The sequence below is a fragment of the Strigops habroptila genome, chromosome 2 (assembly GCF_004027225.2).
Source record: "Strigops habroptila isolate Jane chromosome 2, bStrHab1.2.pri, whole genome shotgun sequence".
Classification (NCBI taxonomy): domain Eukaryota; kingdom Metazoa; phylum Chordata; class Aves; order Psittaciformes; family Psittacidae; genus Strigops; species Strigops habroptila.
Genome location: NC_044278.2, coordinates 105,750,843 through 105,764,834, shown reverse-complemented (window position 1 = coordinate 105,764,834; position 13,992 = coordinate 105,750,843). Strand labels below are relative to the sequence as shown.

Here is a 13,992-nt window from a genome sequence, read left to right as displayed (position 1 = left end):
GCTTTCCAGAAGCATGATATTAGTAATTCTTTTAAGCCAGACACAAACATTAGTGTTCAGCAGCCCATATGTGTCAGGCTTGCTTTTCTGCTGGCAGGCCATATTGCATAGTGCTTTCATCTGATAGTAGAACGTGCAGGGATACCTTCTGAAGAATAAAAATGTTACTATCATGAGTGTTTCAGAAATAGCATTTAGAACTGGTTTTGTCTTCTTGGGGGAGGGAGGGGGTCTGCTTTTCTGAGTCACTCTTCATTCAGCAGTCATAATGTGGAATGATTCCTGTCATGTTGAAGTGTGATTACGGAGCTCTTTTTTCACTTTGTTTAAACTGTGTTTAAACTTTCCATTCTAAGTATTTTATGTTTTTTACAGGTATGTTGAAAGTACTGCTTTAGGGCCTAATGAAGTGTGGAATGTTCCTATAGAAGAAATTCCAGATACCTCAGAAGCTTTAAATCCTATAGACATGGAATCCATGGATGAAGCAGATTTCAGATTACTTTGCAATAAACAGCTACAAGTGAGAATTAGTCATGTTGTGTCTCCTAGTAAAATTTTTGTACAATGTCTGTCATCGGAAAGTATATTGAAAAGGTACTAAAATTCAAAGAACTTTTCTCAAGGCATTCTTATTACAAACTGGTGAAGTTTGTTCTAACTAACAAACTCTGATTAGGGTTGCATTTGATACTGGGTACTCTGAAATGCTGTTGACTTTACATTGCTTCATTGAGCAAAGTATAGGAACAAAAGACAGATGGGCACTATGTTGTGATTTATTAAATATTTGTGATTTCAAATTAAGTACATGATATGACTCCTATTTCACATCAGTTTAAAAGTAGTAAGTATTGGGCCCTGATAAATGCAGTACTGTCCAGAAAGATTAAGTCTCTCTGCTCTTTCTTTTCTCCTCCCCATTCCTTCATTAGAAATATTGTTAAATAATACTGGTATCCTAAGTCACAGAATTCCAATCAAGTTATTTCTTTCCACACAATTCTAATATGCTGTTAAAAAAGTTTGAAGGCAATTTCTAGGTACAGTGTATCAACCTTCCTTTGGCAGATATTTAGGTAACATTTAGGTAATAGTGTTTGAAGACAGTGGAATGGAAATGTCCTTGCTTAGTGCAAATTGCTTACTTCCTGCCTCTTACTTCTCCTTTCTTTCATCTTTTTACTTTCTTGCTTGTAGCTACCTAAAGTCCCATTGAATTTGTCATGACATTCAGTGTCATGACACTTTTCAAGCTGTTGCGAGAAAATAGTGCATCTTCAAATAGTGCTATACAGAAGAGTCAGGATCACTCAGATTAAATCCATTGTTTAAGAAAACATGATAGGTTCACAGAATTTTAATCAGATTGCATGTATTTTGGAGCTCCATTTCATGTTTTTCTAACATGTCATGAAGAAAAACTACAGTAAGATGTTAAACAGTTAGTAAAACTTTACGCTATTTGAAGAGTGATTTACTAAATAAACCATTTATTCACTGGATAAAATTCTACTGCTAGAAAAGTAGGGGTTTTTTTTTTGAATGTTAGTTTACAGGAGAAGATGGCTGCCATCTACAAAGAATTCCAGCCCCAGGTTGTGAAGTGGGAAAGTGGAATGCACTGTGCTGTTTATGTACATGATTTGAAACAGTGGCAAAGAGGTCAAATAAGCAGGATTGTCTCTGAAACAAGCGCAGAGGTAAACCTCATCATAACAGGGTTCAAACTTGTATTTCTAAAGTTTGTAAGCATTCATTGATTAAAATAATGTCAAATCTTTGCTTCTTACTTCTGTGTTAATATTTTCTTGGAGCCTTTTGCTTTTATCAAGAGTTTAAGTTACGTTGTATGTTGCTGCAAATAAATACTGTTTCATGCCTTTAGCAGAGAACTTTAGCTCCTGGGAGCTGAGGAAGGCTCATGAGGTTGACTTTGTGTATGTTTGCACTACACTTTGGAATGTGGCACAGATTCCCGAGCTATAGCCTAACAGTTCAGCTTAGATTCCAGAAGCTGTGTAAACCTGAGGGTTGTCACATTAATTCAAACTCAATGATACTTGCTAAAAGATGGAGCCAGTTGAACTGAGTGCTCCACCACAGGAACCCATATAATCAGGCTGTTGCTTGAGCCCCAAACAGATGGTGGTGCACTGTGCTGCTTAGGTGTAACACTTTCCACAGTAACTTTTCACACAGTGCTGCTTTAAACATGCATTTTGTTGCACTCATTTGGAAAGAAGAGCATCACAAGAGGCATTTCAGGAGTGGATCACAACTACTTGCCTCAAACGTAGGAAGCAGAAATGGGACTTCTTACACTTCCGCTTTGCATCATCTGCTTTCTAAGGCTAAGAGCCCTCAAAGAGCTATTTAACCATGTCAGACTAAAAAGCAGTTGGTGGAGGAGGAGCTATTTCAGTGTTCCTAGGTCTACAGGCATAAACTGTGCATAACTGAAGCACAGGAAAATAAATTTTCTTATTCAAGTAAGAGCATCTGTAAGGTTGTTTAATGCCCTTTGAGCACATTTGTGTGTTTTGTCCTCTTGAGTACACTGTGGTGGTTATTTGTGTTGTGTGATGAAGGACTTCAGTGTAAGACCATTCAGTGACTGCTGATAATGTTTGAATTTTGTTTACGTGTTCAGGCATGCTTCAGTTTACCATTGTTACAGATACGACTAAGAGGGGCTTTTTTTTCTGTTTCATTGTGTTTCTTGGTCTGAAACAGGTAATGCTTTATGATTCTGGAGCTGAAACAACAGTGGATATCTGCTGCCTAAGAAAACTTGAGGAAAGTATGAAGATAATTAGGACATTAGCAATAGAGTGTTCCTTGGCAGATATAAGGTATCTTTTGTCTTATACTGAGTTAGCAGTATTAGAAACAAATAATGACATAACTTAGTATTTTCCTGTGTTAGTCCTGATTATCTTAGATTATCTAAGTGGTTTGCTTTTTGAATAAAGAAGAAATAGGATGGTGGCTGTGATTAGTTTTAGAAAGGGTTGGGGGTTTTTTTCTAAGGGTTATGCTACGTACCAGTAAAGCAGAAGTCGTGCTACAAAAAGAAAGAATATTCATAGTATTAATTATAAAATCCTGGACCAGTGGTATTTTTCTTATTTCTCTGAATGCTTTTTTCCTGGGCTCAGTTTGAGATGAATCAGATCTCATGAAAATGTACAGGATTTTTCTAGACTGTAGAAAACAGAACTGGGATATTCTCCCATGCATTAGTTTGTGTGCTTTCTATACTGTGAAGGAAAACTAACCATGTTTGTAATACTCATTCCCTGAATGACTATAAAAAGCCTAATTTCCAGATGAAGTATGGATTTTTCTTCGTTCTGTTAAGACAGGTACACTTCTGGAACTCACAGTCCTCCTCATTTAGAAGTTTTGGAGTTAGTTTTTCTGTTCTTCCTGTCACATAGATCCAGAGATAAATAACCATTTCTTTTTACTGTTGACTGTAACAGATTGTCGTCTTTTCCCTGACAGTTCAGGTAGTTAAAAAAAAAAAAAAAAACCACCCAAAAAAAATGCAAATCTCAGTTAAGGGAAGGCTTTGTGGTTAAGCTCAGGAGATGCCAATTTCTCTTGTACTAACGGAGATTATAATTCGTTCTCTGTCAGACCAACAGGTGGAAGCACGCAGTGGACTGCAACAGCGTGTGAATGTTTATCCTATTACCTGACTGGAGCAGAAGTAAAAATTACTGTACAGGTTTGTGTTTGTAGAATTTCTGTCAGGTTATCTGTTTTTTGGGTTTTGTTTTTGTTTGGGTTTTTTTGTTTGTTTGGGGTTTTTTTTTTATTTGTTTCTGCCTAAATATTTTCACTCTTCAAAAAATCCTGAGTGGAACTGGCATAGATTGCTGTTTGTTTTACAGCAAAAGATGCTTTTTCTTTTTTCTGCTTTTGTTATTCACTGAAGCATTAGAGCAGTTTGGCTACACAGTGTGGAAAGAACAGTCTTACATGTATTTAGTTACCGAAGAATAATATTTTTTATCTTTGGGATCACTGCATGCTGAGAGCTTCTATGACAGAAGAGAAAGATGCTGTGTTCTTGATGAGAGTGATGTCAGCAGCTACTATATTAGTTTTTAAGCCTCAGAAACTGAAAGAACAAATACAATGGTGTACGAACATCATTGGTAGTTGATTTCTTGTAATGGTTAAAAAAATGAAATATTATGAGGGTTTGATTTGTTTGGTGTCTGTTGGCAGCTGCTAGTAAGGTTTTACAGTGTGACTGGAAATAAAAGTACTGATGAGCAAAGTTTTATTTATGAGTAGGTTTAAAGCTCCTGCCTGAGGAAAACAAATGTTTGGCAGTTCATTCTAATAAAACAGCTAAGGGAAGAAGCAGGGTTTTGTTCTGTTACTTTTTTTAATGTCATCTTTAGAACAGTTGGTAAAATGAGGGGAACTGTGACATGGATTAAATAAACTTTGTGTCTTCTGATGTGGGTATCAGTTGTTTAACGACACCTGATTTGCAGTTAGTACCAATGAAATAAAAAAATATACCTGCAGTTTAGAGGAAATACGTATTGTAGTATGTTGTCCTGCTCTCTCATTTTTTTCCAGGAAAGTGATGGGGCTTGTGCATTGCCTGTGAAAATTCTTTGCAAGGATGAAGCAGGAGAATTGGTTGATATTTCAGAACACCTTATTAAAAAGGGTTTGGCTTCTAGAAACAGAAGGTTTGGATACTTTTCTTTATGTTCTTTCAGACTCCCAAATCCACATCATGATAAGCTAATAAATAAAACAAAAATTTGAATTGTCCTCTACAGAATGTTTAGCAACAGAATGCCATATTTAGTGAACTTACTTGAGTATAACATTATTAATTGTATTCATTGCATGTTTCTGTTCTCCAGGTTGGTAGATAAGATGTTTGATAGTATTTTAAGAAGCATTTGCCATCTTCATGTGTTTTTTCCACTTGTATTCATTCTTTTTCACTTTTCAAGTTCTTTGTCAGTTAATATGTTGATATGATTTGATTGAATCTGCTAGATCTGATAAAGCTGATGTGGCTTGCTCAGTCTCCAAGAAACATCTTAAAGTACATTTAAAGCAAGAGAACACACGACTGGATAGTTGCAATTCCAAAACTGTATGTGCAAGAAACAGCCCTGCTCCAGAGGAAAACATCACTGTTTCTGAGCATGAACAAATACCATACAAAACATACAACTCAGTGCTTCATTCAGGAATCGATGAAGTATATAAATCCCCTGTTATACCTGAAGCAAAAGTTTTTCAAGCTATAGTAAGCTCCATTGGACATGATGGAACTATTTATATAATACCCAAATCATCTGGTAAGATTGCATAGAAGAAAATGCATTTATGTCTGTTAATCCGATAGCTTTGGTATATCAGAGTATACCAGATATGTGTTCTAGTACATGCATTCTGTATGAGAATGCAGTTCTGGAAGATTCCTGTTGGGAGGATTGCTGTTGGAAGGTGATAAGGCATTTGGCATGGGGGTGAGGGGTACGTGGCTGTGCACCCCTTGCTCTGCAGCAGTGGGGAGAGGTCCAGCAGAGGAAACCCAGATCCCCAGGAGGCAGTGTCCTGTCCTTAAAGCCAACAAAACCAGCTCTCCTCTCTTTCCACCCTCCCAAGAAATCAAAAAACCCTAAGCTGGGCAGGTTACTTGCCTTTCCTCTTCAGGCAGTATTGGGTAAAGCAGCAAGTGCTTTTTTTTTTTTTTTTTTTTTTTTTTTTTTTTTTTTTTTTTTTTAATAGTGTTGAGATTGTGATACGTTTTACCAAGAGTAATGAAGATGTCCTAAAGATTCTTGGAAATTAGCCTGGTTCTCAAATATTACTGGGTTGGTTGTTTCTTTTTCTTTTAGTGTGAGCAAGCACCCAGTTTCCTTGGGCTCTTTATTTGTGCTGTGTTAAATTCTGTATCTCTTAATATTTTCTGTATATACTGGTTGAAAAAGGTACATTTTCATCTGATATATGAGAACATTTTTTTTTCACTCTACAAGTCCATTTAACTATTAGATCATATCATAAGACTTTGACATTCAAAGTACAGTAACGCCATTTGCCCGAGACTGTATTGTTCTTGCAGTTGTTGCTGTAGACTGACGCACAGCAGAAGAGGGTCTTCTGAACACGTGTTTGGTTTGTGTTCTTCCGTGATGTCCTGCCACTGTCTCTGGGAATCTTTTGTCTTGTTCATGGAGAGGCTTTTGTATTAGCGCTGCCAAGGTGTCAGTTGCAAAATTTGTAGACCCTTCGTCTCTGAGATTGTAGTCCAGAATTACTAATGGTTTCACAATTGAAAGTGCAGTTTACTACTTGTTTTAAATAGAAACTTGTTTGCATATGCTAGGCATTGAACATACATGTTCTATCAGTGTTAGAAAATATTTTTGGAGCAGCATGTATGTTTTATGTTCATACATGTCTTCACCTGAATCCGCTGGGGTTTAGTGAGTGAAATGATTTGCACCAATAAGTTACAGAATTTTATTGTTTTATCTTTTTTATTTTTTATTATTCTCCCCCACTGCCCAGAAATTGAACTAAGTAAATTGATGACTGAAATACAAAGTAAGTTCAAATGCCTTGGTCTTCTGGAACCCTACTGCTGGAAAAGGGGAGAAGCTTGTGTTGTAAGAGGATCAGATACCATGTGGTATCGAGGTAAAATTGTAGAACTCTCTGGTAGTACACTCCAGGTAAGTTCAGTTATATGAGGGAAGGGGGGATTGTGCGTGCGTGGACACGATGAACATGTTCATGCACATGTATGTTAAGAAAAAAGGGCAAATAAGACTAAAATAAATTTACGATCACACCTTTTTTCATTCAGCTGACCTGCTTGTCCAGATGCTCATTCTGCTCATCAAGTGTGATGAGTGTCGTGATTTCTGCATTTATTTTAAAAATGAATTGTATCTACTTATTTCAGTCGTCACAATGTTTCCCATAGTTTTTGTGGTGATGATAAATGTTAAGTTAAAAACTACCCTTGATCACCCGGAAGGAATCCCTTTTAGGTTTTTTTTCTTTCTTTGTTGTTAGCATATGTGGAAGGCTTTGAAAACACTTAGGTTTAGCTTCCCCCCACCCACAAAGTAGTGGCTGTCTGGTTTTAATTCTTTCTGCTGCACAAATACAGAGCTACGTTTTCTAACTAGGAGTTAAATTTATCTAAACTCTTGAGTCTGCTCATGCTTTCTAAATGTAGATTCGCATGTCTGACACTATCCTAGTTCACACATTTTTTAGTTCTTTCAGTTTTAAACTGTTGTAGGTTATTACGCAAAAGTTAAGGTATCTTGCCAGACAAGTTTAGAGACTGAATTTACCTGCCATACCAGTTTTTTAATCCTTTCCTTCATTTCTATTTTGTCACATCACCTACTTACCAGCAAACTATTATTTATTCCTCTAGAGAAATGAGTGCTGTAAATGAATGCTTTCTCTTATAAAAGTTGACTTAAAAACCAGGAATTATTTCAGGAAAGCTTTTCTTTTCATATAGGTACAGTACATAGACCATGGTTGTATAGAGAGGATTCCTCAGTGTCATCTGTATCCAACTACATTGTATACTGATATTCCTCCATTTTGCATACCATGTCAGCTCTACAAGACAATACCAGTGAGTAATGGTAAACTCAGAGAGGGTTTTTATCTACTTGAAGCAGTAGATACTTAAATCAGTACACTGTTTAGCTATATAAAGGTTGAGACTAGTTGCTAGAATTTTTTCTTGCCAACAAGGATTCATAGAATAGCTGGTGAGGGTCATGTCAGCCAGGGAGCCAATTATCAAGAGCTTCTAGATTGCTTTATGAAGTGACCATTCCAGCTGTCACTGGAATTAAATCTTTGTGAGACAGGACACTGCAGTAGTTGGCAGGATGATACTCTGAAGTGGTAGTTCATTTTCCAGTAGCAGCTGCAAGAAGTAAGGCCTGGATTTCTTAATGCAAAATTGCCAGAAAGTTGTAAATCTTCAAGTCCTGCAAAAGTGTTTCTGTCATTCTCAACTTAGCTGTGCGGGAAACTGTTAGGCTAAATAGTATATGGGAATTATACTAGGGGGTTTTGTTAGTAATTGGTATGTAAATAACATCTTCACGTATCATCACATCTTACTCAAACTCGAATGGTGCATTTAGTAAATGCTGTAGGTGACCCTGCTTGAGCAGGGAGGTTGGACTAAATGACCCCTGGTTGGTCCCTTCTCCAACCTCAACCAGTTTGTGATTCTGTGAAATGACTAGCTTCCTTTTAAACTTATTTTTAAAGAAAACCTTTTTACTGCTGGAAACAGTTCAACTGATAGATTGAGAAAGGTGGGTTTATAAGCCTACAGGTTGGGGGACAGACAGATATTGCAGGGAATAAAAGAAATATTTAAAGTATCCTGTGTTTTCTGTTGTCTGTTAAGTTTTATCTTCAGGGGTAATTCTGTATCTTTGGGTTATGCTTCAGGTAATTGTGCACACATGCATTATTCTGCATATGGTAAAGGTTAGACTTGGCAAGCAGCATCTCATTCTAAGCCACTTCGAGACGTGAAAATTGCTGGTCAGCTTAGTCACACAGCTAGTTTTAGTGTACCAAATAGCAGATAATGTTTAAACTGTTTTAGACAAAACTAATGATGTGTGTTTTCAAATAAGTTTTTCAGTGATGGTCATGTATTTTCCTCTTTCTGTGTTAAGAATGGTAAGAGTATCACTTGACAGCATCTTAATGTGTGGGGGCTTCTTGCTTTTCACCAAATAGATTGGAAATTTTTGGCAGCAGGATGCAGTAGACTGCCTTCAAGGACTACTTACAAATGAAGAGGTTGAAATACATGTTCAGGTAGCTTAATTTATTCATAGATGGTAGCTGTGGAACAAGGCTTTTTGTTCTCTCGGGGGTTTTTCTCCTTCCCTTTTTTTTTTTTAACTTAGGAGTAATAGGTGAAGTAGTATAGCAGTAGATGTATTTCTTATACGAAACAAAACCCAAAACTAAAGTTATTTCTCCAATTACTCTATTATAGTTTTCAGGCCTTAAATGTGTCCCTTTAGAAGTATTAATATTTTTTGGTCCTTGTTTGTATCATGTGTAGTCATTTTTAGAAGCAACCTACCAACCAATAACATACATTCTTCTAAATTCAAGTTATTAACATTTGGCATAATTAACTATGGACATGCTTAAATAAATATATTAACATTACAGAGAAACACATAATCTGTATTGTCTGAAACCCTGTGATTTCATATAGCGTAATTTCTAATGACAAACTGTAAAAGGGAAGGTTTTAGTGCTAAGTGAGCAAACATGGGGTAATATTTCCCTGTTAGGAGTGAGTTGTCAGTGCTGCCATTCCAGAAATAAATATATTCCTACTTGTGTCATAACTGGTGTTAATAGCCATCCTTAATGGTTTTGTATCTCTGATGGATGGGTATGGTGTGTATAGGAAGGACAGGTTTGAATTTCCTGGTCACTGTGTCTAAAACCTCAGTCATGCTATTCCTGTTATAATCTTTATTTTGTCTTGTGTAAGTAGGAATTACCAGATAACCCATGGGGCAAATTGTCTATCAGCCTGTATTTTGGAGGAGTGTCGCTTTCTTCCTTCATGGCATACCAGAAGTACTGTGTTGCTGAAGATTGTCAGGACATGAAAGAGCTGGTGAGATTCATCTGTGTGGTTTTATGTGTTAGCATGTCTTTTGCTGTCGCTATTCTGACATTAAAAAGATTATTCAGTTGTTTGTGGTGACCTTTGATGAATTGTTGTTTCTTTTTATAATTCTGTAGAGTTTTGTGATGTAAACAGCAGTAAGGCTGTAGTATAAGTGTACATGCGATGTGTTGACAAGATTGTATGGAATAGCATGGAGTTTGTTCTTGGATTCCCTACTGAAAAGAGATTTTTGCATTTCTGTTTAAAGTCCCATTACATTTTGTGGTAGGAATAGTGTAATGTTTTTATCACTTGAAGGGATTAGTTAATCATAGAAATATATCCAAGTATGGAGATACTCAAAAGTGATAAGGAATAAAAATTCAATCAAGTATTTCAACATAAACCTAGTAATACCTAAGGGAGTTACCCAGGCTTTTCATTCCAAGTGTCTGGGACATCCGTTTGGTGTTCCTTAGAGGAGGATTGAAATTTTCACCAAACTTCAATGTCTTAACACACACACGCGCACACAGAAAAAAAAAAAGGTATTTTCTCTGGGTTTTTTTCCCTTGAAATACGAGGATCAGGTTTATTTAAATTACTAAGGGCTTGTTGTATTTTTCTCTTAATTCTGTTTAAGCCCGCCAGTGTATTTTTCTTTCCAACATGAGTCTCTGCTTCAGAAAATCATTTTACAATATGGAGTATGCTGCTGTCAGTGCTGATGTAAGTCTTGGCACGTACCCAGTGGGCTTGTGATGCAGTTAGAAAAATCTGTGTATCAGAACTTAGGAACTGTAGAAAACCTAATTGTAAATCGGTCTCTTGCCGCATTTTCATAAAGTCACCACATGACACAGAACTTTCACCAGACTAAATGTGGATCTTAAAATGAGGTTGTACCCTTGAAATAAAAATGCAATTTGGAAAACCATTGCATAAAATAATCATAAAACCATGTAAGAAGGTTGTAAGCAAGAAACATTTATAAAGCCTGGAATGCTTTCTGCAAGGAATAGTAGCATTAAGCAAATCCATTCCAGGAATAAGTGGTTCAGAACAATTTGTAGGAAAATTAATATCAAAGGTGTTCAGTTGTGGACCATAAAAGGAGCAAAGGAGCTCAAGCTGGTTCCAGAAACAGAACCTTAGGAATAGCGGAAGTGGGAAGCAAGTACCTCTGAGAACATTCAGACATTATCAGTTCTGGGTTTAACTGTAGAGGTTAAGCAGCCATCTTCAGAAGCCAACTGATACACTGTGTTGACTGAAGGATACTATTATTATGTATAGAATAGCCATTATATATTTTTTTTTATTTTATAGCTTTGTAACTTCATTTAATTAACTTCAGGTAAGTAATCTGATAAGGACTATGTGAGTGTTGTATTTCTATTAGTAGTGGTAATAAGCTGCTGAAGCAGAGCCCACTACACCTGTGTCTTGCTGCAGAGTGTAGTATTGTCTATGAGGTGCATTTGTGTTGAGCTGCACAGGTGAGTTTAGGAGCTGGTCTTTGTTTCCATATGACAACAATCCTAGCTTAGACATTAGCCAGAAAATTCCCTAGTAGGCAGTAGGGTATTGGGGAATACACCAGAACCCCAGGTGTGGTGAGCTTGCAGCAGTGGATCTCATTCTGGGTGTATGTGTACACACGTGTGTTTGTGTGTATACACACAACATATGCACTTGCATACTTAGCTATGTATACAAGACCATTATACCGTGGTATTTTTTTATTTGGCTCTTTGGGAGATGGGGTTTGGTTGGTTGGTTTTGTTTGTTTCTCTACCACTGTGAGTCATATCTGAGTAGCCAGGTGCTGCCTTGTGCTCATAGAATCAGGCATGGGGTACTATGACCTTGCTTCATTTAACACACATGTTTTTAATCTATTCATTCTGAGCTAGGGCTAAACTAACAATTTTTATATATATTTTTTCTACAGCAGTTGACTACGCACCGTTTCCAACCATCTAAACCAAAATCAGTTCAAAAATTCCTTATACAGACTTTTTTCTTTTTTATTTAACTGCATTGCATATCAGCCTCATTACAGTGAGGTACTTGAAGTCTGCAGATTTTAAATTCATAATCTGCGAAAACAGACAATGCTGCAAAGATTTCATGCAAAGTTGTTCTTGATGTTACTGACTTGTCATCTGAACACTTTCAGCATCACCAGGAGCTGTTCAGCAGCAATTTTAGCACTGTCTTTTCAGGCAGAGAGTGAAATCTTTAGGCAGAAACAGCAGTGTACAAAGGGCTAATTCCACCTCTTGATTCTGCATGGACTTTCGTTTAGATAAGAGCAGATGCTGCATCTTGCATTGCCCTACTGCATGCATCATGCCAAATTCTAGACCAGAGATTGCTATGCGGTTTGGCACTTCAGCTTGGAGGAAGGCTTACTCCTCCTGTCCCCATTCCCTACTTTTAAACAGGCAGTTAATTTCCTCTAAAACCAATGATCTATATGACTGAAAGACCTACCAGATATCCTAAGCTGCTGTTTCCTTGTTAGGAATTTATCAGGATTTATCTGGATAAAGGACAGGGCTGTCAGATGACTGTAGAAGTGCGTTGGAAGGCCAGCCGTGTGGGTCATAAATCCCACCATCCCTGACACCAAGAAGACCTGTTCTGTCACTGATGTTTGCAACAAGACTAGTGGAAAAACATTTTGCAAACACCTAGATAGAAAGCCGTTTCTGCTTTCCTTTTGTCAATATGAGAGTAAAGTTTAAGATACCTTGTCTGTTTCAGGGGAATACAGAATCTGAGACTTGCCAGGCTATCATCAGATGAAGTTTGGTAGGTCTTCATCATCCTGAAGGTGATGAAGGATGATAGGTCATCATCCTGATAGGTCTTCAGGTCTTCATCATCCTGAAGATGTCTTTAATGCCTCACACTACAGGGTGGGCTCATGTAGGCTGTTCATAAACAACGCTTTGCATGTGGTAGAGAAGGAAGTACAACATAACACACTGCACTGCAGCTAACCATTTACGTCGTTTGGATGAAATTCTTCCTGCTGAGAAGCACTCTTGTGTTGCCTTGTTAAGTATACAGCATTATGTGATGTGTAAATTATGTATTAAGAGTACGTCATTTCTGCTGTGGCTTTACAGATGTCATAAGGAATGTTTTTTTAGGTTTTTAAAGAACAGACACAAAGGCAGAAAGGATGAGTGATAACTGCTTGAAATAGGTAACTCCGAGAGATGGCTTGGCAGAACATCTTTTTAGTATCAGTATTTACAACTGGACTGTCTGTGCCTAAGCATGGTAGATCTAGCAGTAACCAATCTGACAATAAGGAAAGTCTGTAACAACAAAAACGCAAATGCAGTTTTTATTTCAAAGAGACGCACAAGAGCTAGCTAGGATACCCAGCTCAGCTGTGTATAGTGCTCAGTTGGGAAGGAGCTGGAATTTAAGTCCAATTTAAAGCCAGTTGTAGTCAGGTGGCCTGTCACAGTGTTCCTGATTTGTTTGCAGGAATCTGGCATTTAGTGTGTATGTATCTATGATGTAGTTAGACATCCTTTCTTTACTAACATTTGTCAAGATAATTTTTTTTTCTTAATCTCAGGTGTACATATTTTCAGTGGAAGCACTCTGTTTTCCCTGTTAAGTATAAGGAACATAATGATTTTTAGTACTGTATTCTATATGAGATCATGCAGGGGGAAGAAAGGGTCAGAATTTATTGTTTCATTTTGCAGTTAGATTTATCTGGTTGCTTCCACTTCTCTTGTTCTGGGCATAAGGAAAACTTTTTACCAAGTACATATGTAAAAATTAAAAAGTATTTTAGAGAAATGGTACCATTTGTTACCTGCCCTATCGAAGTACAAGCCAGAATAGGAGCTGTATTCCTGACCTACAGTCCAGCTGACCTACATGCTATACATCCTTAGAAAGGCATAATTCAATGCACTAAGGTTTATTTTGTCATGAAGCAAATGAGTTAATGGCGTACAGAATTCAAACTATAAAAATATGTATTTGTAGAAGAAGACACACTGGAGCATGCTGTGTTACTGAAACAGTATGTATCTGTACTTTGCAAGATCCATTACCTTTTTGAAGGAGTGGTAATTCTGGTGGCTAATTATCCTTTGCCTTTCTCTTAAGGGATAACTTGCTCTGGCAAACTGCAGGAACATTGGGCACAGCATTCAGATTAATCTGTGCCACTTCGCTGTGATTATTCTAGTTGTTCTCTCTTGATTTTCTCTCTTTAAAGGGAATTCCATATTTAATGCATGTTTGAATTAACA

The 13,992-nt window shown here is 37.1% G+C and overlaps 1 protein-coding gene across 1 annotated transcript in view; it reads left to right on the top strand.

The window, feature by feature from the left end:
- The window catches only part of RNF17 (ring finger protein 17), a 49,161-nt gene that overhangs the window by 28,596 nt on the left and 6,573 nt on the right, over window positions 1-13,992 (top strand). The window contains exons 23-32 of the mRNA XM_030477286.1: window positions 376-597; window positions 1,553-1,703; window positions 2,737-2,855; window positions 3,646-3,736; window positions 4,606-4,721; window positions 5,041-5,348; window positions 6,568-6,731; window positions 7,541-7,660; window positions 8,797-8,877; window positions 9,578-9,703. Of these exons, the coding sequence (XP_030333146.1) occupies window positions 376-597; window positions 1,553-1,703; window positions 2,737-2,855; window positions 3,646-3,736; window positions 4,606-4,721; window positions 5,041-5,348; window positions 6,568-6,731; window positions 7,541-7,660; window positions 8,797-8,877; window positions 9,578-9,703 (1,498 nt within the window). The remainder of the gene's footprint in view (window positions 1-375; window positions 598-1,552; window positions 1,704-2,736; window positions 2,856-3,645; window positions 3,737-4,605; window positions 4,722-5,040; window positions 5,349-6,567; window positions 6,732-7,540; window positions 7,661-8,796; window positions 8,878-9,577; window positions 9,704-13,992) is intronic.